Source organism: Paralichthys olivaceus, chromosome 1 (genome assembly GCF_024713975.1).
Source record: "Paralichthys olivaceus isolate ysfri-2021 chromosome 1, ASM2471397v2, whole genome shotgun sequence".
Classification (NCBI taxonomy): Eukaryota; Metazoa; Chordata; class Actinopteri; order Pleuronectiformes; family Paralichthyidae; genus Paralichthys; species Paralichthys olivaceus.
Genome location: NC_091093.1, coordinates 21,753,090 through 21,775,657, shown reverse-complemented (window position 1 = coordinate 21,775,657; position 22,568 = coordinate 21,753,090). Strand labels below are relative to the sequence as shown.

At 41.8% G+C, this 22,568-nt stretch overlaps 1 protein-coding gene across 3 annotated transcripts in view; it reads left to right on the top strand.

The window, feature by feature from the left end:
* The window catches only part of gpc5a (glypican 5a), a 116,888-nt gene that overhangs the window by 23,401 nt on the left and 70,919 nt on the right, over positions 1-22,568 (top strand). For 2 of the 3 annotated variants that reach the window (XM_069525236.1, XM_069525242.1), the window contains exons 3-6: positions 1,199-1,659; positions 1,749-1,982; positions 2,653-2,798; positions 3,388-3,513. In XM_069525236.1, the coding sequence (XP_069381337.1) occupies positions 1,199-1,659; positions 1,749-1,982; positions 2,653-2,798; positions 3,388-3,513 (967 nt within the window). Of the gene's footprint in view, positions 1-1,198; positions 1,660-1,748; positions 1,983-2,652; positions 2,799-3,387; positions 3,514-13,041; positions 13,712-22,568 lie in introns of those variants that run through there. The other variant, XM_069525245.1, reaches the window with a different exon arrangement.

Here is a 22,568-nt window from a genome sequence, read left to right as displayed (position 1 = left end):
CTCACACCTCATGACGAGCACATGATGTGAGAATGGCCATGGCTCAGGTATTAGCTGAGACAAAAACTGAAAAAAAGAAATGAGACAAAGGGATAAAGACAAGCTCGCTGTTCTGGTGAAACGTTTTCTATTTGAGGTTTTTCCTTTATATCTGGAAAAAAAATCACGCAGAGCTTACTTATCATTTTCTGTGTATCATGTTTCAGGGAGCAGGGGATGTCATAAGTGTTATAATATTGTTTTTCTGCCCTGTTGTCAAAAATGCAAAACTTGGAGCTGAAATACAAGTTATTTTGAAATATCTTTAAAATGGCTTATCTTGCTTCTTGATGTGTTTGATAATTCAACTATCATCATGAATCTTCCAGAATTGAGCCTCACCAAAATTCCCAATACCGATATAGGCCAATATTTAGATGTAGAGATGGATATATACTGTATGTCTCACAATTTCAAAGAAAGTTAAAACAGGCTAAAACATAATCTCCTTGGCAGAGGTAATAAAGTGTGGTTGGCATGATATGGGATTTTTCGACACCTCAATGTTGTACAATCCAAACACTTCCCCAAACACACATACAGAAAAAAATACATGCAAGTGAAGCTACTGCAGATATTTCTAACAGCACTGTGTTCACTGCTGTGATGAGGATGGTGATGACATTTCAAAATGGACTCTTTCATATATGCATGATTTTATAATGGCAGTTCTACATGTGTGCTGTATGCAAATGTATGCACATTATAATAATTGCTTATTCTCACAGGAATTCATTTTTTGAAGTTCCCATTATCCATCCTTAAAATCTCTATTAACCTTTCTCCTCCCTCATTTCAATCTCTTAACCTCTGCCTTTCTTCATATTTCTTCTCCGTCCTCCTGTGTCATCCACTTGTTCCTGTTCTCTCTCAAAGAACTCCTGAAACACATCTTTGTATTGTAGCTTTGTTAATTTCACAACAGTTCCCATTCCAATGTACAGTAACCTCTTATTTTATATTTGTTTTTTGAAAAACTAATTGCTAAATAGGGAAATACAGCTTCCAATGGGACCTTCTCTTCTCTCTGACTCTCAACAGGCAGCAACGACAACTAAAGCCAGATAAAGATGATGATGATGAGTAGAAATGAGCTGAAGTCCCTCTGTAATCTTTTGTCTTTCTTTCTTTGTCTCTCGTTCTCCTGCTGTTTCCACAGAGACCTTTGAGCTTCTGATGAGGCAGGCGGAGAATCACACCAATGCCGCCCTTCAGGGGTTACACCACAGCATGGCCGATCAGGCTGCGGGCCCTGTGCGAGAACTCTTCACCGACATCAGTCTCTTCCTGCTGGGGTCCGAGCTCAGCGTTGATGAGTTGGTGCAGAGATTCTTTGACGCTCTCTTCCCGGTTGTCTACAATCACCTCATCAACCCAGGTCCTGGCGAAATATCACCAGGCTACGCTGAGTGCGTGAGGTCATCAAGACGCAACCTGAGACCATTTGGTGGGACGCCCGAGCTCCTGGCATTTCAGATCAGTCGCTCTGGGGTCTTTGGGAAGCTTCTGCTTCAGGCGCTGCACCTTGGCATTGAGGTTATCAACACCACAGACCACTTGCAGCTGAGCCGTGAGTGCAGACGAGCCCTGCTGAAGATGCACTACTGTCCTCACTGCCAGGTATGACTGCTCGTCTCTGAGCTGAGTTTATCTGAATGAATGAAAGTCTATCCCAGAATCCCTGATCCCAATGTGATAATGTTCCACAGGGCTTAACCCAGTCCAAGCCCTGCATGGGGTACTGCCTCAACGTGATGCGGGGCTGTTTGGCGAGCATGGCCGAGATCGACGCCCACTGGAGGGAGTTCGTCCGCTCACTGGAGGGCCTTTCGGCGCGAATGCAAGGACCTCAGGATTTAGAGCAAGTGCTTCTGGGAGTTCATGCGTTGCTTCGTGATGCTGTCAGGCATGCTCAGAAAAGTGGTCCCCGCTTCTCGGCACAGGTCAGATGATATTTGAGCGGACTTGAAACTAAAGTGGGGATCAATCTTATGGATAAATAGAATAATGGATGAGGGATAGCATTTCATTTAAGCCCTGGAGTAATTTTTTTTATGGAACCATGCTCCTATTGCAAACAGTACACACCAGAGCAGGCTTAAACTCTCCATTAAGACGTCCATGTGGGCAGCTCTGAGGCAGTCAGGAACTTAGTATTTAAACCTCCAGACAGAGGAGGATAAATCCAGTGTCAACAGCTTATTCATCAGGCTTAGACGTTTACTCAAACCCAGACATACATATCCAAAATCATCACCCTTATAGGCTGAACCATAAAGTCTTTATAAATCCGTGCAGATCTTATAGTTTGTGAAATGAATACTTCTGGATTTGCACCTGAACTGCTCCAGCTTCATTGTACTTATTGAGACACCACAGCTCCATCTAGTGGTAGTCTAGTGTGACTGCTGCCTGCTAGGTTGCACATTCAGAAATACAGGATGATAGTCATGGCTGCACTAATGGCCATAAACATCTGTCTTTCCCTCAGCTAAAATAAGGCCCATTTGTTCCGCACCAGCACGGTTTGATGAGATTTGCAAAGTTTCAAAATGCACGTTTCCTCCCTGCAGTGTTCCGAGCTAAATTTGTGTCCGTCTCTCTGGGTAATAGGTGCACAAAGTGTGTGGCACGCCGAGCAGGAAGCCCACCCAGTCAGGCAGCATCCAGCTCAGCAGCAGCAGCAGCAGCAGCAAAGACTCTATCCCCCTTAAAGCTCCTGTTAGAGTGTTTGGAGACTCGCTCGCTGTCAGGAGAAGGTAAGAAGTAATGGAGGAAGTACTCAAAACATTTTTCAAAAGTACAAATGAATGGACAAAAATCCACTCTAGAAAAAGTACCACACTAACAACATGTAAATATTTTACACAATTCATTACAAAACACATATTGGAGTAGAAATGTATTGGCTGATATATGTAGTGGCGTAAAAGTGAAAAGTATTTCAAAATAGATAATTAAAGTACAGATACCTGAAATATTTACCTAAGTACAGTTATGAAGTAAATGTATTGGGTGAAAGTTGTCAAAAATATGTTCATAGAAAAGTGTCATTTTATGATTTTAAATCTACAATTAATATTATGATTATTACTAATAATTGAAATATATAAATATAGGAAAAATAATAACAATAGTAATAATGAACATTATCTATATAGCACCTTTCTGAAACACAGTTAGAAGGAGTTTTAAAAGTTAAACATTAAAAAATTAAAGGCAAACAATTGGATAGGAAACAATATATTCACACAAAAGAGCACACATTTTAAATGTAAAAATCAAGATAAAACCAACCAAAAAACAGATACAAATGATAATAAATGAACCATGTGGATTCATTTTCAGGGACTTTCTGACCAGCCTGCGACACTATCGTACGTACTATGGCGGCCTGGCAGATCAGCTGTGTGTGAGTGAGCTGGTGTTTGGAGACGGACAGTCCTGCTGGAATGGAACAGACATCGTAAAAAGGTTTGTTTCAACAAGTTGATAATACATATGATTGACGAAGCCGCCATGACACTGTTCTTTAACTACTGGAGGGATGAACATTATCATCTCCACCTCTGCTGTTTGGATTCTGGTGCTGGGGCCAAACCCTGGTCCAAAATCTCCCATAGTTCCCTCTGCTTGACGTCTGGTGAAAGTAAAAGCCAAAGCTGGATAATTGTCTTCAAACCATCTGGGGCTTTTTCTTTAAGTTGTCCCTCATCTGTCTTTTCAGACCTAAGTCTTAATATTATTCTTTTAATTCCCTGACACTGTATGAAAACATCCAGACACACAGTCCTGAACAAAGCAAAGTGGTGCTGAGGTGATCCTGATCTTGTAACACATATACAGTATGTAATGTTTATATAAAGATCCACATATACAGTTTTGTCACATCACTATAGATTCTACCAGAGTTGAAAGATAGAAATCTCGATGTTTTTGTTTGGGAACACAGAGATCAGTCCTTCAACTTAAATCCAGCCAACGCTCTAAAGTGTGTTTTTGCTTCTTCACTTGGGTGTTTGGGCTTGACTGTGCAGATTCATGTGTACGTGCAGTGTTTGTTTTCACACTCGTATTCCTGAAGTGGAAAGAGATCTGATTTCAAGTTTACTATCGAACTAAGCTTTGGTTCAAGTAAGCTAAAACCCAACTGGACCTGTCATTTCTTGGAAACCTTCCCATATTCTGCTGGCAGGTAAACAAACAGTGTAAGTAGCTAATAGAGGTGGAAACACAACATTTGCTGAAGTAATATCTAAATGTTTATTTTACAGTTTCAGAAAGAAAACTGCAACCAGTATCACCAGGTTTAGAACAGGAAGTGCACCAGTAATACCTCGACTAATAGAACTAATAATAATAAACAGGCCTTCCAAAATCTGTTCTCATGTGCAGCCCTACCTGTGACATATTAATTTGCTTGAGGTCAGAAGGTCAGGTTTTCAACTGCTCTCCCACCATGTCAGGCTCACAATGTGTGATCTTAGCTTCAGTAGGCTGCTTGTACTCACACACACACACACACACACACACACACACACACACACACACACACACACACACACACACACACACACCCTTCATATATACTGCCCCCGTGGACAAAGTGACACCAATGTAGAATTAATCTATTAGCTGCCCACAGACATAGATCTCGGATATGAATGGTTGTGAACTGGAGCAGACAAACTGGCCTCTTTCATGGTATCAGTCAGCAGTCTTGTCTCCATTACATCACCGCTCTAGATCTTACCCGTGCTGTCATCACTCAAGGACCCCCTCATATATCCTCTGTTTGTGGTTGTTCCTCTTAACTGTCATGTGCTGTCAGCGCTGCAGAAACGGCAGCTGAGCCCATATTTCAAACCGCCGGCGAGGTTGGAGTTGCCGGTTCAGGTTTGACAGTCCATTGTAAAGGATGACAGCCTTGTTGAGATTGTTTCACAGCTGCGGCGAGGAGGTGAGGAAGAAGGCGGGCCAAAGGAGAGGAAGGTCCTTCACAACCATCCTAGCAACCGCACAGATCCGCCGACTTGTTAAGAATGTGTGGTTGCTCATCAAAAGTGACATTACTATAGAGACACACCATCAAGGTTAACTTTCACTCTGACTTTAACAACTTTACCATTTTCCCAACATCGCAACTCGATTTGCTGTTACAAAAGACGCAGTGATCTCTCCGAGAAAAGATGTGTTTCTTAAAGCAGCAGGGCATCTGGCTGCACGCTGTCCGTCATCACTCCCAGCAGCCTCAGCTCTTTAACCCTCCAATCCTCTTTTCCCTCATTCACACAAACACTCGTTCTCTCGCTCACAGATTTTCATTTTGATTTAGTCATTACAAAAAAATTGGAGAATCTAGAGGGGCTAAGAAAGACGAGGTTTTAAGGAGGCTATTGAACCAGGTCCCTGCGGCTCAGCAGATCCTCAACCCTGTGCTGCTTCCTATTTGCCCAGAACCATAGAGTGGCTGAGAGTCAACACAAGCTGAGACAAAAGCAATAAATAACCTCCCGCATATGGGTCATAACCCAACATCCACTGAGAGAGAGGGGAATAAAACTCGCTGCCGGACAGCGGCTGATTTACAGAAGCTTATTGAGGCCTCAGAGACCTTAAACGATTGGTTTAGTTGCTCCGTGTGTGTTTGTGTTTGTGTGTGTGTGTGTGTGAAACCGTAGATTTGCGTGCGTGCAGGCGCCTTTCATAACAGCTCTTTGCATCTGCTGGCACAGATTGTTTTATGGTCTTAAAGAACCTGTGAGTTGCACCAGAGCTTTGCTTTATTTAATACAAAAAAGCAAAAAAAAAGGACGAGCACAAAAAAAACAATGACAAGGGAGCCTCAGATTTAAGAGAGATTTTATGCACGTCCTCATCTGGGTCCCTGGTAAACAAAAAGATAAAGAACAATCAGATAAGATCATAGAGGAAGAACACAAGCTGCTCTCAATGTCTATGTGATTATACATGATGGAGTCTCGCTTCAAGGGGGAATTGGTAACCACATTCTTCCTTCCTGTTTGTTTTTCTCCTGATTTTTCCTTCGCTTATACACTAGTCGGAGAAAACAAAAGATTGGATATGTATTTTTATGATTAGTATTCTGGTTTATTAACATAGCTTCCTTTTATATGACAGATCATTTTACCTGAAATAATCCCACAATGTGAGCTCCACTTTTTGATCAATGGTTTTTTTCTACGGATTTAATTTAATACCATTTTTAGAGTTTTTGGATATTAGAATCAGACTTTATTTCAGAAACTTGTGTGTCTGCTTGCCAGAGACAACAACTTAGATTTGAAAAGTCTGTTTGTTGCTGGTTTCTTTGTTAACCCCAAAAGCGATTTCCACCAAACTTAGTAAAGGGAAGAGGCCTGGAGCTGAAAAGAACCCATGACAGGAGGTCCTTCATATGTGGCCCAAGTGTTCACACTGTTAAAAGAATGTGGACTCATGTGACCCAGAGCATGTGAGAATGTGGTCAGGTGTGATCAGATCCGTGTCCAATCTGAGTGCGTTCACATCTGTAGCAAAGTCCTGTTGATACACGTGATCGAGACACTTTGGCTTCACTTTTGGGCAACAGCCATGTTGTCCATCTTTTTATATTGTCTATCCAATGTGGATTCAGAGACAGATCCAGGTTATTTTTTTCACTTTATTGCTTCAAGACAAATATATCACTGAGGTTATCAGACCACCTCTACTATAAGTAGAAATATTCTTTTACCTCTGTTCTCTGAGGAAATAATCCACCTCTTTAGCAGCTAATTGCTCGACTGTGTTCCCCAGCCTTCAGCTCTGTGGTGCTGAGCTGCTTGTGAAAAGCAGATTCTTAGAGATTGTTGTGTTCAAAACAGCTGCCTGCTGCGACATGGATGAGAGCTGCGAGCGTGAACCAAAATCATTCTGTGCCATAAAACAAAGGAGCCAAAAGACGCAAAAAAATCTCTGAAGAACTGAGAAGAAAGGCGGAGGTGGGCGATGTTTCTCTGTTTTCCAAACAAGTAGTCATGTGCTCCATTGTTAATTTAAAACATATTGATTATACCAGCATTAAATTCCAAAAGGCATCATAAAAATGTTTTATGGGTCTGAACTCAGGAGTAGCAGTGCTCTGGTATTGAAGAATGATTATCCACACCCTGCCCCAGTACTGGTCTAAAGGTGTTAGGGGGCTGTTACGCTCTTTCGTTTGTCACACGGCAAGACTGATGAAAAAGTTCATGTGATTTATGTCCCTGGACAACAAACAGTGAAACATCCCTCAAACTGTGGAGGTGACGTTGGACTTCTCTGGTGGGAGACACCGTCCTCGTCTGGGCAGAAAAGGTCAAAACATTCCCACATGCTTCCTTCATCCGTCATGGATACATGCACACTGAGGGAATGGCAGGTTGCCATGAGCTGCCACCCCTCTCTATAAACACACACACACACACACACACACACACACACACACACACACACACACACACACACACACACACACACACACACACGCACACACACACACGCGCGCACACACACACACACGGATAAAGATTGAAACTCGCACAAGGTCCTGCTCTCATTTTATCTTTGTGTCTCTCGTAACTGACTGACAAAGACTTAACTGCATCAGTCATGTGACGACACCACAGGGATCCTAATTCCTCCCATTTATCGCTAATTCACTTTCACACCTGTTATTAAAAACTGCGTGTGAACATGTGCAGGTACCGCATCTATTTTGGATGTGTTTCATGATATCTTTTTTACACTCTCTCTGCCAATGGGAGAAAACAACCAGGAGTTATAGCAGCGCTAAAAGCTACAGCCTCAACAAGTGTGAGTGTGATGTTTTATTCATGATCACCTCCTCCAGTGCAGACTCGCTTTAATTCATCCCCACCTGCGGTCTGTCTCACGCCTGCCAACACACACCAGGTGTTTGGCGGTGTGTTTATATTTTCAAAGTGCCTTTTTCTAATTGTGTACAACAGGTTTTTTCTATTTTTACGATAATAAGGCAACTGACCTTGCGTGCTGGTGGATTTTAACTGGGAGGGATGAGCCCTGCAGGATAACACCATAGTGTGTATTGAAAAAGATGCTTGAAGACAGCTGGGCAGATTCGAGTGTGGCCTTTCATTTAATAGGCCGCCCTTCACGCCGGAGTGGCTGTCTGAGCACTGACCTTTGACCTTTCCCGTGTCTTTTGCTGCCCGATTAATCCCGAAGAGGTTAATCACATGGTAATAAGAGTCTGGCAGTCATTGAGCAGACCTCTTCACAGTGTGTGGCCAGTTGAACAAGCGGAAGGCGTTGATTTCGTAATAGCAGGTTTATGCGTCTCTGTTCAATTCCGCTCCGTTCCTCACACGAGCGAGTCGTCATTTGCCTTTTTCGTAATTTGTATAATTCAACCATCCTCCCACTAGACAAGAAACTCAGCCTTGGTTTAACTGAAATGACAGCATTTAAGCTCTGCTAATAGGAATCCACTGAAGAAGCATCAAGAGCTTAGGTTAACCCCGGCCCGCACCGGGAACATGCTTCGTCATTTGAGGGTTGTCTACGCCTCACTGTGAAATCCACACGATGTTCCCACCAGGGGAGAGCGTGTGTTGAATAATAAAATATATCGCTCTGCCTCCCGACCTTTTCGGCTCGTGGCCTCTCATCACAGGTTGCATGTGTCTCCTACAGTTGTCAGCAGTTCACAATCCTGGATGGATTTATGAGTTTAAATTATTCAGTAATAGACGGTCATACGCACACACACGCACAAATAAGATTAAAGCAAAGTCTTATGAAACCATATTCATGTCACAGAAATTAATTTTTCTGCTTTCATTTTGCTTTTAATCATCTCATGACCGCTGAGATAAACCTTGCAAGTCTTTGCAGGGGTCTCTAACCCCTGGTTGGTAATCCTAGCATGTATGTTAACCCTAATGTTCTGCTCTAGGCAATAAAGACCCCGCTCCTCATCGATCAAGGTTATGTTCTTTTCTGCTTTCCTTTGATTTTTTCTTTGTTTCTTTATTAGAAGTTATTACGCAAAAACTATTCAAGTGATTTCCATAAAAGTTTGTGGAGTTGTGGGACATAACCCACGGAATAACTAACACAATTTTGCTGCAGATAAGGATCCGGGGGCTGATCTAGTAATTTTCTTTTCACTCACTTTTCACTGTAACATTGTGAAATTATGGTGTTTTTGTTGTTGTTGGTTATTTATTTATTTTTTTGACCATTTTTACTTTCTCTGAGAATGATTCATGGATCTTGATTAAAAATATCAGACATGTTTAAAGGACTGATATTTATGAGTCAGTGCAATTTAGTCCAAATGAAAATCTGGATCTTGTGGATTTAAATGTGGTCTCATAAAGAGACTGTTGAGTACGGAAGCGTAATGCAATCACTTGAAAAAAAGTTTGGTTTGTTTTTTTGAATAATTTTGTCTGTTATTCTGACAAATTTTTTTTTTTCTGTTTTTTGGACACATTTTTTTTTTTGAATTATCGAGATACTTCGAACTCCCGCGAGAACCTCCAACCTGCAAGTGACTCCCATGGACCTACGGGGACTCCTGCCCGCACATACAAGCCCCATCTTCAACTATCTACTGTACCGGGTCAATTACGGTAAATTACGGGATCCATGGAGCATGACATATCTGCCAACTGATCCTGGAGAAACATGAGCTGAGTGTTATTCCAAAAAACAAACCAAAAAATATACTTTTTTTTTTTTCAAGTGAATGCAATACGTTTCCGTAGTTGAGGACTCTTGTATGCACCTTTTTAATGACATGATTTGTGTCTGCTACATAAACTCATCCATTACTTCTGAAAATCTGTGCATTACAGAGACAACACTTAGAGTCTCCAATTAACCCAACAGCAATCTGCACGTCTTTGGGCTGTGTGCTCCACCGTGCCTATCCGCACTTTACATCCAGTCCTCAACAAGTTAATAAGAGTTGTTTTTAATATGTCACTGTGTTCATATAAGGCAAACAGGGAGTTGCCCCTCCCTGGGGTCTAATCAATAATATAATAGTTGATGCGTAGCCCATATAATATATGAAACATGAAATGCCTGCTTATAAGAAAGTAAGGCTTTTTGAGCATTTCCACATTTTGTGACTTTTGTCAAACGTGCAAAACCCTGACAGGTTATTACTTTAAGGTCTGTAAAAAATATAAAGACGAATTTGAGGTAAAAAATTGGTTCATATTTTGAACAAATACAGCAGAGGGATTTCTGGTTAGAATAATTCATTATTAATTACTTTATTTCAAATTGATCAACCTCAGATAAACATCACAGCTGTTTTTTTCTTTGCTCTGCTCACACATTGCTACAGACTCTTGATCCATTGATAAACCTGCTGTTACATTCAGTAAAATCACTGTGGTCCTGAATCCAAATAGTTCTGCTGTTGGCTCTTTGACCAGCAGGTGGAGCTCTTATCTTTAGGGTTTACACACAGACACTCACAAACGCTCGCGCTCGCGCACGCACGCACGCACGCACACACACGCACGCACACACACACGCACGCACACACACACACGCACACACACACACACACACACACACACACACACACAGCCGATCGCTCCTCTGCATCAGTTTTGATGATCTATGCTGTGGAGTGGTGCTTCCTGTCCATGTCGTTCCTGACAGTGACAGACAGAAAACTAAATTCAAATGATAAACACATACACGGAGGAACATCTCACCACCTCCTCCTGCGTTCGTTTGCAGTGATGAACTGACCTAATTTCAAATGGGAAGGAATAACCTTTTAAACATGCACTGTCAAATATATTATGCATAGCTGTCCTCTTAGTCACTCTCATGCGAGAAAGTAAAAGAGTTGTTTCCTTCCATCACATGCGAAAAAACAACTTTAAATAAATGTGGTACAGAACCCCCCGCGATATCAAAGGCAACAGTTCATAAAGTTGAATTCAAATACAGCAGGTTTTTCTCTTGTCTGGGAACCGACTGGGTAATTTAGTGTCTTTTCTGGGCTCCCGACACTGAGCTTAAAAGTTTTGTTTTGACTCATTCTAGGCTTTAATCTTTGGGGAGAATGCTAAAATCTAAAACAATAATTCACACGTGCTAAAATGAGACGGCTGAGAGGAGGCATGGGAGAATTGATTGGACCGTTCTGATTGGGGAAAGAGACAGAGGGCAGAAAGATGAGAGGAAGAGGAGAGGGGACGTTCTTGAAAAACTCCTCTGTATTGCGACAGCTGGCTACTGCAGATAACCACAAAACCACTGGAGCACTTGAGGTCTGGGTGCTGCTTGGCTAGAGTTCCACTCCAACATGACCTTATATCCTGCCTGGGTTTAGACGCAGGGGCTTGGTCAGAGTACCACATCCTGACAATTATCCCAAGTGACAGAATCAAGAAGTCTGTCTGCCTGACTAAATTGAGTTCATAAATCCCTCTTGTACGAGCGTGTGTGTGTGTGTGTGTGTGCATTTCTGCTTTTGCCCCATCCCTCCCTGGTTTTTGAATTATGCAAGATTGCTCTGAACAGATCCATTTTCAATCCGGCTCTGTGGAAAAAACAGAGATGTTTTTTATTTGTGTTCAGATATTATCCCTGATGTTGCTGCAGTAACTGCCACTGTGCAGAGAGAACATTAAATTCAGAGTTGGTTGTATAGGTGGTGCATCTATGTGTGTGTGTGTGTGTCGTCCCATTCATCTTTCAGTGAGTCCACTCCCCTCTGCCTCTTTCTCTCTGATCCCCCCCCCCGTCTCCCTCTGTCCACCCCGAGTTGGACGCCTGCCTCCAGCATCTGGAGCAGATCGTGACCCTGCGGTGTGCCAGGTAGCAGGACATTAACAGCCAAGGCCTTATTGTCAACTGTTGAGCTGTCAGAGCACACACCCCTCGCCCCCGTGTGTGATATCAGCCTGCCTCCATCCACCGTCGAGCACACACACTCGGTCCCCGCGGAGCGCTCTTCCACTTTAGCTCAAATATAAATCAGAGGGCTGCTGGAAAAAACGGGAACAAAGAGTCGGGGAAAAAAATGCGATGTTAATGCCCATAAAGCGAGAGCTGAGGAAGCACGTCGTCGGTTTGAAAACCCTCCGTGTGGATGGGATCTATTTGTTTTGTCATAAAAGACTAAATGTCCTGTCTTGTGATTTAATCACAAGGACACAGTAATATTGTTTTGACAACAAAAGCTGTTCCTCACAGTTCTTAGCAGGAACACTTGTGCAGAGCAGAGACTAATAGAGCAGTTTCAGTCATGGACATCCACAATAAAACCCCTGATATTTCTTTTCTTGTTTTGTTTTCTGTATGGAGAGCTGTTGGTGCCTTCCTGTAACTGTTTTTTTCTCAGTTATCTTTTTTTTGAGATAATGATGACATTGGGATGAATACTGAATAAAAGCTCGGTGCCTAATATTGAATTCAATGCTGCTGCTGTAGCTCTAAGCATTGAAGTCTCCACATGAATTAGAGTTGCGTGTCGTCTTATCAAGGAAACCTTATCGACTTTATGACTACATGTGGACCATATCCATGTTGAGTTCTGGTCCAGAGGAGACTTAATTTTTCTCTTGCAGATGTGTAGCCGCAAACAAAGCCTTGCGTATCTTTGTATCATTGTGTTGCTTTATCTCACAGCTGCAGGCTTTTGACAGTGTGTGGTGCCTTCTGTTCCTTTTGATTTTCCACTCATTTGTTAACGAAACATGTTTCCCATTTACTGCCGCAAAGTGAAAAATGTAGTAGTCATTAAGTATTCATTATCTGTGCAATTTGTTTCTTCTTCATGCACTTCTAGCCCGGAGAATATTCTGCATAGGTAACCTGCATTTGGAATATTGACAGATTCAAGAAGGCAACCCCCTGTGCTGTTCAGTGTTACAATATGTATTAAGTCACCAAAAAATGTCACAGCCAGTCAATCTGCTCCTCATCTTTGAAATATTCCTCTTATATTTCATTATGCAGGATCATTTCATTATCACAGGATGCACGATGGTCATTGGTCCTTTCTTTATCGGGGAGTTGGCAGCCGCAGAAGACTCAGCACCTCTTTACAAGTGGAGACCTTCCTCTTAACTCCTGACCTGAGCTGAAAGCGAGGTGTGAATATGCTCTCATTAATCTCACCTCTCACAGTAAAAGGTCCGAGCCCAGAGGCTCCCTGAGAATTCATCTAAATAGCTCGTTGTCTTTGAAGTAAACACAAATGTCTCCAATAACAATGTGGCACACTGCAGGATGCCTCGAGACCAGAGTTTGCTCACTTATCAATGTCTCTGATATGTTGTCCTGCTGTTTCTATGGAAACCAAGTCGGCCTTATTAAAAAAAAAAAAAAGTTTCACCTTCTGCGTCTGCCCTTTACCTGACAGCCAAGATAAACGAGCAGGGTCCTGGGAGGAAGGCAACACAAACATGCATCTCTGCTCAGTGGCCCGTGCTCATTGGCTCTCCGCTGGAAGCCCTTATTTACCTTAATGCTGGGAGGTGGTGAAACTGGGGGGGGAGGGAGGCTTGAGGAGGAGTAGCCGCTGAGACTGAGTGTGTGCATGTGTGTGTGTGTGTGTGAGAAGGGAAATTGTGATTACTCACAATACCTCCCATCAACAACCTTGAACCGTGCCGCAATAAAAAAAGAAGAAAAAAGGAGCAAACAACTCTTTCTGGCCCTCGTAATGCACGCGGGCCAGATGATGTCATATGTCACCTTCAGCTAATGAAGGTGATGATGACATGCATGAGCGCCGCATACGTTCACCATCTGCTCGGTTCCACCACGCTGGAGCTGCTCCCCCACAATGCTGCCGAGAGGAGTCCAGGCACGTCCCAACCACAGTACGAATGTCCCTAGACGCGCGTGAAAGACCGCCGCCTGCATCCAGATGACTCACAGCGAGTTTTAATCATACCTCCGCTTCACAAGCTGCTAAAGTGACTAGTCTCTGAGGCCACTTGCTTTATATCACCAGAGCTCCCAGTACCCGACGGCTGATGCGACAGAAAAATCCCTGACTCGTAACTCATCACAACACGGGCTAATGTTGATTTTAATAAATAATGTGGATTTATCTACATGGAGTTACAATCGATTTTTCTCTTGTTTGGTTGAAGCAGCACAGCAAGGCGGCAAAATGCATTCCTGGGAAGATGTGAGCATATTTTAAATTATAAAGAGTTAAAAGACACAATGAAGAGAAACAGGAAACTAGTGGCTCATCGGAAATCACAGAAATGACAGATTTATGTTCTGTAACTTATCTTTGTTACTCTCCACTGGGGAATGACGTTTTTGCAGTCAGAGTAGATTTAACAGGTAGTGATGAAAGCGATGTGTTTACGTCAACTTGATGATTATGATCAGAAAATGATTCTCCATCATGTTAGTGAAGAAGTCCGAAAATGCATTTGACTATGTGCCCCTGCATCCTATTGTGTCACAAAGTCAAAAGATTATGCTTTTCAGAACCTGTGGTTACACAAAGTCAGAGCTGAAACAATTAGCCACTGAGCCGATGGGAAATGTATCAGTAACTGCTAATATTCAGTCAGTTAACTTAAATACTTTTAAAGCAAAATGACACAAAACACAGAATCCAGGTTCTTTGGTGAATGTGTGTTTTTCTGTACGTATCTGGGTTTTTGAGTTGGTGGGACAAACACAACTCATCCTGTCATCTTGAGTTGGGCAATTTTTTTCTGCCATTTTATCGACCAAAGGATTCATTGATTCATCAAGAAAATAATTGATTCATCAATAATCCAGATAGTCTAAACCGAGTGATTTATATAACACAGGTTTTGCTGACTTGTCAGGAATTCTGTTTAATTTTGAGAAGTGACAAATTACAGACAAATTGATTGGCTTTGTTTTCCCTGTGTTTGTTCCACATGTTCCTGTATTCTCTTGTTAAATAATCTGTAACACAGCAATTACAGAGTAGATGTCAGATACAAACTCCTGCAGGTGACGTTTGTCCTTTAGCCTTTCTGTTGTTTTATTCCCTGCTTGTGTTAATATGAGTTTTCCAGATTGATCGTGTTGTGAGGCCAGAGCCACTTTGCTTTAGCTGCAGGTTATGAAAGTAGAAATTGACAGGTGCTTGACTTCAGCTGTTGAGCAGAGTGTAGAAAAGTGAGCGCTGGTGACTGGAGATGATCTTTAGATAACAGCAGATGACCTTTGAGAGAAGCTGAAACTATCAGTCTCTGCGGGGGCTACTCTCTTCCTCTTGTCATGTCTTGACACTTATATTTTTCTTCCCTTCTCTCTCTCCTTCTCTCTCAGTCTTTTCCATCTCCTCTCTTTCTCTCTCTCTGTGTCTGGTGAGTGGAGTTTCTGTGAGTTGGCAGCCTGTATCTGATCCTGAGGTAATTTACTGGGAGCGATAAGGAAGTGGTGCACACAGTCTTTCGTTATAGTCCTTTCTGACAGGGCAATCTGAAGCCTATAGAGACTAAATTGGAGGAAAATTTTGAATCCAGATAGAAGGGAACCGCGCGAGGTTATTATAATACAAATTCAACAAACTGAGATTGAGTGGGGAAACAATCACCGGTGACTGCTCGTTTAATTTTTTACTGACGCCACTTTCCCTTTGACTTAAGCAGCGGAGAGTAATTGTATAAGTGAAGGGTAGCGTGGTCTATTTTATCGTTTGGTAATGAGCAGGTGGAGACCCTGGCCGTGGTAAGAAATTAGTGCTCATTTGCACAATTTTGATTGTCTGCTTAATTCTGATTTATAATTGTGTTGTTGACCATATGGCACATTTTGTATTTCTGAGAAAGAGTTCGACTCCTTTGCCTTTGCCAATTCAAGCTGAAATCAGCATACATGTGCTTATAATATGCAGTACATGTGTTTACACGTGTGTGTGTGTGTGTGTCAAGTCCAGTTTTGCCCAGCAGAGGTTTTTGTTTTTCTCGCAGGCCAGGGTCATTGCCTCAGGGGTGTCGTAGAGAAATGCCTCTCTGCTGTGGGTGAGAAGAAATATGAAGGAGACCCTAAATCAAGACGCAGAGCCCCATGAATCATGTCAGCAGCCGGGCTGAAGAAGAGGGATGGGACCATCTGTAGCAGCATATGAATGGCTAGCTGACTCACAGCGCTGTTGACACAAGCTGAAGAAGTGTGAAGAGGTTGTGAAGATTAGCGCTGCTGCTCCCTGCATCACCCGAAAACCTGCTGCAGTCAAAAATGAGCAAACCCAAATACGATGCACGCTCCATTCGTCACTCTGACGTTTTACAGAATTGCACGGAGGGGGGATGTTTTTTTTTCTGTGTTATAAAATAAGAGGAATTCTCATTACAACACATCTGTAACACTTGAATTCATGCTGGATGAATTCTTCTTGAAATTTCTCATTTTTTCCCACAGTTACAGGTTTTTTTTTTGTCTTGAGGGAGCAGCTACGGACACATGAGACGCTGCACAGGATGATTTAGAAGGTCTGTTGGCTCAGAGCTGTAAAACTCTTCAGTGACATGTGGTACTCGCTTCCTTTGTGATCTGGATTGCAGTTTTGACAAAGGCTGTGTCTGAAATGACTCACCACTCACTTTATAGTCCACTATAGAGTGAGTTTGCCTTTTTGTAGTGGTTTTCATACCGTATATCAGGCGTGAGACACAAAGGAGGGGTCGTGAAGTAATTTCCATAATCAAACATTATTCAAAACCAAATAAAATAACATGTTTCTGTCATAACTGTTAAAAAACATAATAAAATAGTGGTTCAATTTCAGATAAAAGCATACAAATAGAAATATTTCATCAACCTTGTGTTTTCCTTTGTCCCCACATGACTCCTGAGCTGATTATGATAGGAGGTTTTTTCTTTTTGGTCCTGAGTCTGTGGTGCGGAGATTTTGGGAGAAAAAGTTTGGGAATCATTATGGACTCATTCTATCCCACAATGCATCATAAAAAGAAGTGTTCAACTGATGGTCACAAACAGAGCAATAAGCCATCATGCATTGTGCTTGACAGACCAGAGGAGAACGTAGGATACTGTCTGATGTGAAAACGAAATTATACAACGTCTAAATACAAAGCCACAGATGTGACCAGTAGAAACAACAGGGAAGACTTGACTGAAAGTTGTTTATCTTTGTATACGCTCAATGTTATTTGTGCAGACTGACTGGGGACATTGTGACCTCGTCCTTTACATGGACGTCATCACATAGTCTTCAAGGTTTTGTTTGGAGCCGAACCGATGGGTCAATTCATTGATTGGTTGAGCAACAGGAATTTAGTGGGTTACTACTTTGATAACAAATGAATCATTTCTGTTTTTCCAGCCCCACAACCAAGGACTCAGTGGTTTCACATCTTTGACAGTAAACTGAATATTCTTTGGTTTTAAATGGTACGTGACCCCTTTTAATCTGTTAAATGTGGACATCTGATTAATCAATACTGATAATAATAGTGAAATAGCTAAAGGATTGGGTTTCACATTTGTTAATATAGTTTTAATAATTATAATAAAATTCAGTTGTGGTCAGGTTTATGCAGGGTGAGGATTAATTGTCACTGTGAAGCCAATGATTTGCCCTCTTATATGAAATAACAACGATGGAGTTGTTTTGACATTTAAATTTCACTCACACTGCGCTGTCGTAAAAGAACCTTGTGGCAGCGGTAAATTAGTCTCTTTGAGGAAGCACTGAATCTTAATCGCTACGCCCGGCGCCGATGGCATGTTGTTAAAGCGCAGTAACGGGACAGATGATAATCACAAAACTTCACGGCTGACCCAGAGGGCTCGCATTCTAAAAATGACACCGAGCAGATTAACCCGTCGCTCCACTCGCGTACAATCCCTCCACGCTGGTGGTGGTATTTATGAAGAGGGGCAGTTGATTTCAAGCAGGTATTTGTTCATGTGAGGATGTTGTGGAGCAGGGTCATCGTCAGTAGATACTTTATTATGATCTCCAGAGTGGGCAGAGCAGCTCTATGGCCGACAGTGGAAAATGAATTACAATATTCAACAAGGATGCACATTATGGTTTGTGCTAATAACCGATCAGCCCGATTTGTGGACTTTAGATGTCATACAACTTAAATCCTTTACTTCCTCAAGAAGTGCAAACACATCATCCAAAATAGCCTGGGCTCTTTGTTGAATATGCTCATGCCGAATCAGTCAATGGGAGGCAACTGTACTGGTTTGTGTGCTTTTCAAGCACACAACGTCTCATCGGTATTTCAACTGTTATATGTTTGTTGTTTCATGAAAAGAGAAAATGAATGCACCGCAGCTGTGAGCACAGCATCCAGAAATGCTGCTGTTTGTTTAACGTTTCCTTAATTACGAAAAGGAAGCTAAACTGTGTCCGCTGCCTGAGGGGGAAACATATTGACAGATCTAGCATCAAACAGAGAGAGATGGAGAGACGGGTGTAGCCGTGGTGGACCTCGGGGGGGGGGGCGGGGGTTCGGGAGTATTAAGAGCTGCAGTGAGAGGTACAAGAGGTGTGGCTGTGCAGCTGTATTATTCTTCTGCGATTGACCGTGCAGAGATGAGTTTGGGGAGATACTGCGTGGAAACATAAACACAGACAGATAAGGGCATCAGAGAGCGGAGGGAGGGATGCTATGTGATCAGTCAACTATAAAATTGATTTAGACTGAGCAGTTTCTCTGTCTCTGGAGAAAGATCGGTTATAAGACATGGAAGGAAAATGTTAAACAATCTGTGTTTTATCTCTTTCATTCTCAGCTCTTTCAGTGGAGCCATACAAACACTAAATCTATCAGGTTCTACTTTATTAGCTTCACCCAGTTTAAGTTAATCCTGCTTTCATTGCTGTTATAATCTGTGATAAGAAATATGGGGTAACCTTATCTTAACAAAGGGTTTTTATTTACTTTACATCTGAATCTAAAAGAACAATCTGATCAAACACAGTCCTGGTGGCTTTTATCAGACATCAGCGTTTGTGATATAACAGTTAACAGATGTGGAAGTCATGTATTGAAAATATAAACTGTATTTAAAAATGGACGTCTGACTGCTCCCCAAAAGTGAAGCCAAAGCATCTTGATCGTATATGTCATTAATCTGGCCTCCCCCATGTTATTGGATGGGGCTTAGATCCAACTAGAAAGTCAAAGTGCACGCCAAATACATTTTTCCCAAAGATGGTTTCTATCATTTTAGGTCGTTCTTATCTCACTGATAAATATTCAAGTATTCATTTTTCCAGTACGCGGCTCCATCCCTCGCTCACTGCTGCACAGACTCTGCTGCAAATGTGCGAGATGGCAGGGTTCATATCTGAGACATATTAGCTTCATTTGTAGATAGTGGAAGGAAACGGAGACGCTTCAGCCTTTAACTAGATTTTTCACTTGCCTGTGCTCACGTTCTTTCTCTTCAGTTTTTATGCATGTTTTTATATTTAATTTGATCTATTTTTCCTTTTCTTTTATATTTCATGTTAAAGGTCCAGTGCGTAAGATTTAGGTGAAAGGGATCTATTGGCAGAAATTTAATGTAGAATAATTCTCATGATGTTTTTACTAGTTTGTTTCATCTAAATTGTGTGAATTGTAGTTTTCTTTACACCAGAAAAGGCCCTTTATATTTATAAAGAAATGCAGTATGTCAGTCATGGCAGGTCTCAGTTTTGTCTTATCATCTCTGATAGTTTGGCTTCCTCCATCACAGTTTGTGCCCTGAACAACATTTAAGATATCTGGATTCTGCCTCTGTGGTTTTTCCATCTCCTGCTTTGACTTGATGCATGTGTCAGCATCACCAGACTCTTGGGCTGCTTCTGACTCCATCTCCTACATTTTTTTTTTTCTGCCTTCAGCTGTTTCTTGAGGTTTGTTTTAATTCCAGCGTAGCGTGAGTGGGTGGAGGTTTGATGGTTGCTCTGTGTTAATAGGTACACAGTTGTCTGTGCCCACACGGAGTTGCAGCGTTCAAGCAGAGAACAAATCAAGCAATCCTGGAATTTGCTGAAGCGGTGGTGACAGGAAACCCCATGTTAAAGCACTAACAGATGTAACGAGATGTGAAGTACTACAGTACATGTGTTAATATGCTCAGGGGGAGGCACTTAGATAATGTCAGTTTGAGAAGCAAACGTAAACGTTAAACTATAATGTTCAGATTTGTAATGTAATTTACTACTTTTCTATTGTAGGTGAAATACTAGACACGTCTCCTACTGTGTATTGTATAAGCAATATGAAATATGGTATTTTGATATTTCTCTCGTATTGAACAACAGAATATTTCCACCCACACGTTCCATCGACTCTTTCCACTGTGCACTTGTTTACCTCCAGGTGTTGACTGCTGTTCCTTTTTTGAACTTGGTGACACGCAGACTTCTTAATCCGAAGAAGCCTTGAATTCACCTCAGATCACTCTGACTGGTGTTCTGCAGCCGTCATTCACCTCGGAGCTTTCAAGGCTCTTCTGGAAGTTTATGAGCCGCTTTAACATTAGCAGCAGTTTTTTCCCCTTTCAGAGTGAAAAGAAGAATGAGGCTGAGAGCAAATATCCACAAATGCATTTCACAGCGGTGATTAGCTTGTTGGTATTTGGGTCCCTTTTGCCAATGTGCTGTTTACTGCTGTGGATCTGCAGCATTCCTCTGAGGTGTAGTGACAGTGCGGCGGATCTCCAGTCGGTGGCTGGAGGAGCAGCAGATGCCGCTGCTTGTTCCTGCCAGCTGTGGTAAAACAATCAGAGATACGAGGACAGGAGCCTGAGCACACAGTGTAAATTAGAGCTTGACTCTGACCTCAGTGGTGTTTGTATGGGACTTTGAATTAGTGTGTGGCATCAGATACTGTGTACAAAGGAGTGTTAATTTGATATATCATTATTATTATTCTAATATTCATCCATCCATCAACCATACCACTTTTCCTGCAGGTCGTCTGCGTATCACATGACCAACACACACAGACAGACAATCATTCACATTCACACCTTTTCTCCAGTCTCCAGTGAACCTAACTCCAGTTTACATGTGTTTGGGCTGCAGAGGAAGTCAGAGCAGCCAGGGACAACCCACACAGACACGAGATGAACATGATTTGAGTTTTATTTATCTCAGTGATCTGCCTTTGACCATGCTGCATATTAGCACATATGTCCTTAAAGGCTACATTTAAATTGAGCAGGTTTGTAATAATAATGAAGTACTCACACAGCATTCTGTGTTTACTTTGAAGAAGTCACTTACTGTCCCTGTGTTCATCCCTCCCCCTCTTTGTGTTTCTTTGCTGGGCTGTGGTGAAGGGATACTTCCGAACTTCCTATTAGTCCCATGTATGTACACGTGCCAGCATGATGTAACCACAACACAATGGCATAGCTTTTAACTCCTGCAACATAAACATAAATGTACATGTTCAAATGGTGTAAAATACAGATGAAAACATCTGAAGTAAAATGCTGTAGGGGATCTTTCTGTTGTTATCCCTCTCAAGGTTTCTTCGTTTCATGATTTTCACGTTTTTTTCTCCATTATCACTCTATGTCTTTGCTCTTTTTTTTGCCTGAGGGCAACTCTGACTAACTTGACTGTAGCCAGAGAGGCTACGACTGAGCATTTCAGTTGCATTTATGCCTGAAGAGAGGGAGTAATTGGAGTTCCACTGTGTGACGTAGGTTTGGATTCATTTCTTTTTCTTTTCTATTTGGCAACATCACTTGATGGATATATTGAACACGATCAGACCAACATCTGCTGCAATGACAGAGCCTCCTTCACTGTTCTCATGTTTGTGTTCTTTAATTTACCTTTGCAACACAGAGAAACGATGTGAAGCTCCAGTGAAGCACATGGTCGATTGTATTGAGCTGAAGGTTTAAAGTGTAGAGGACTTTGTTAGATGTGTGTTGATAAAAAGGAGAAAACTACTGGTGCTTCCTTCAGCTTCAACTTAATGTTGTCTAACAACCCTCCAACAGTCTTTCACACTGGGATCTGCAGAAGTAAAAACAAACAAGCTCGCACTTCACCACAAGTTGTTTCAATGTGTTTGGTACATTTTTAAGGGGGCACCACAAAGCTCTGCTGTAGATATGCATATGTGCTATGAGGTAGATGTTTTAATATACAACATTTATTTATCAGCTATAGTTATAAGTTAATTCTCAGATTAATATTCTCTCTCTTTGTCTCTCTATTCACACACACACACACACACACACACACACACACACTTCACAATACTTCAGTATAGATTAGATTAAAGTGATGGCATGTACCTGTAAGTATCATATCATTAACAATATTTAGGTTTTAGTATTTTGTGCTTTGTGCTAAATTCTTCCATCATCACTGCAGACGGCGACAAAATGCTTCTAATTGTAAAAAAAAACAAAAAACAGTTTTAAAGCTAATTGTCTGTTGCATCAGATCAAATGGGTGCAGATCTCTCTCTGTTCACCTTGATGTATTTTAAAATCTGAAGCTTCGTTCTGCTCGTACACATACAAGGACTTTTAAA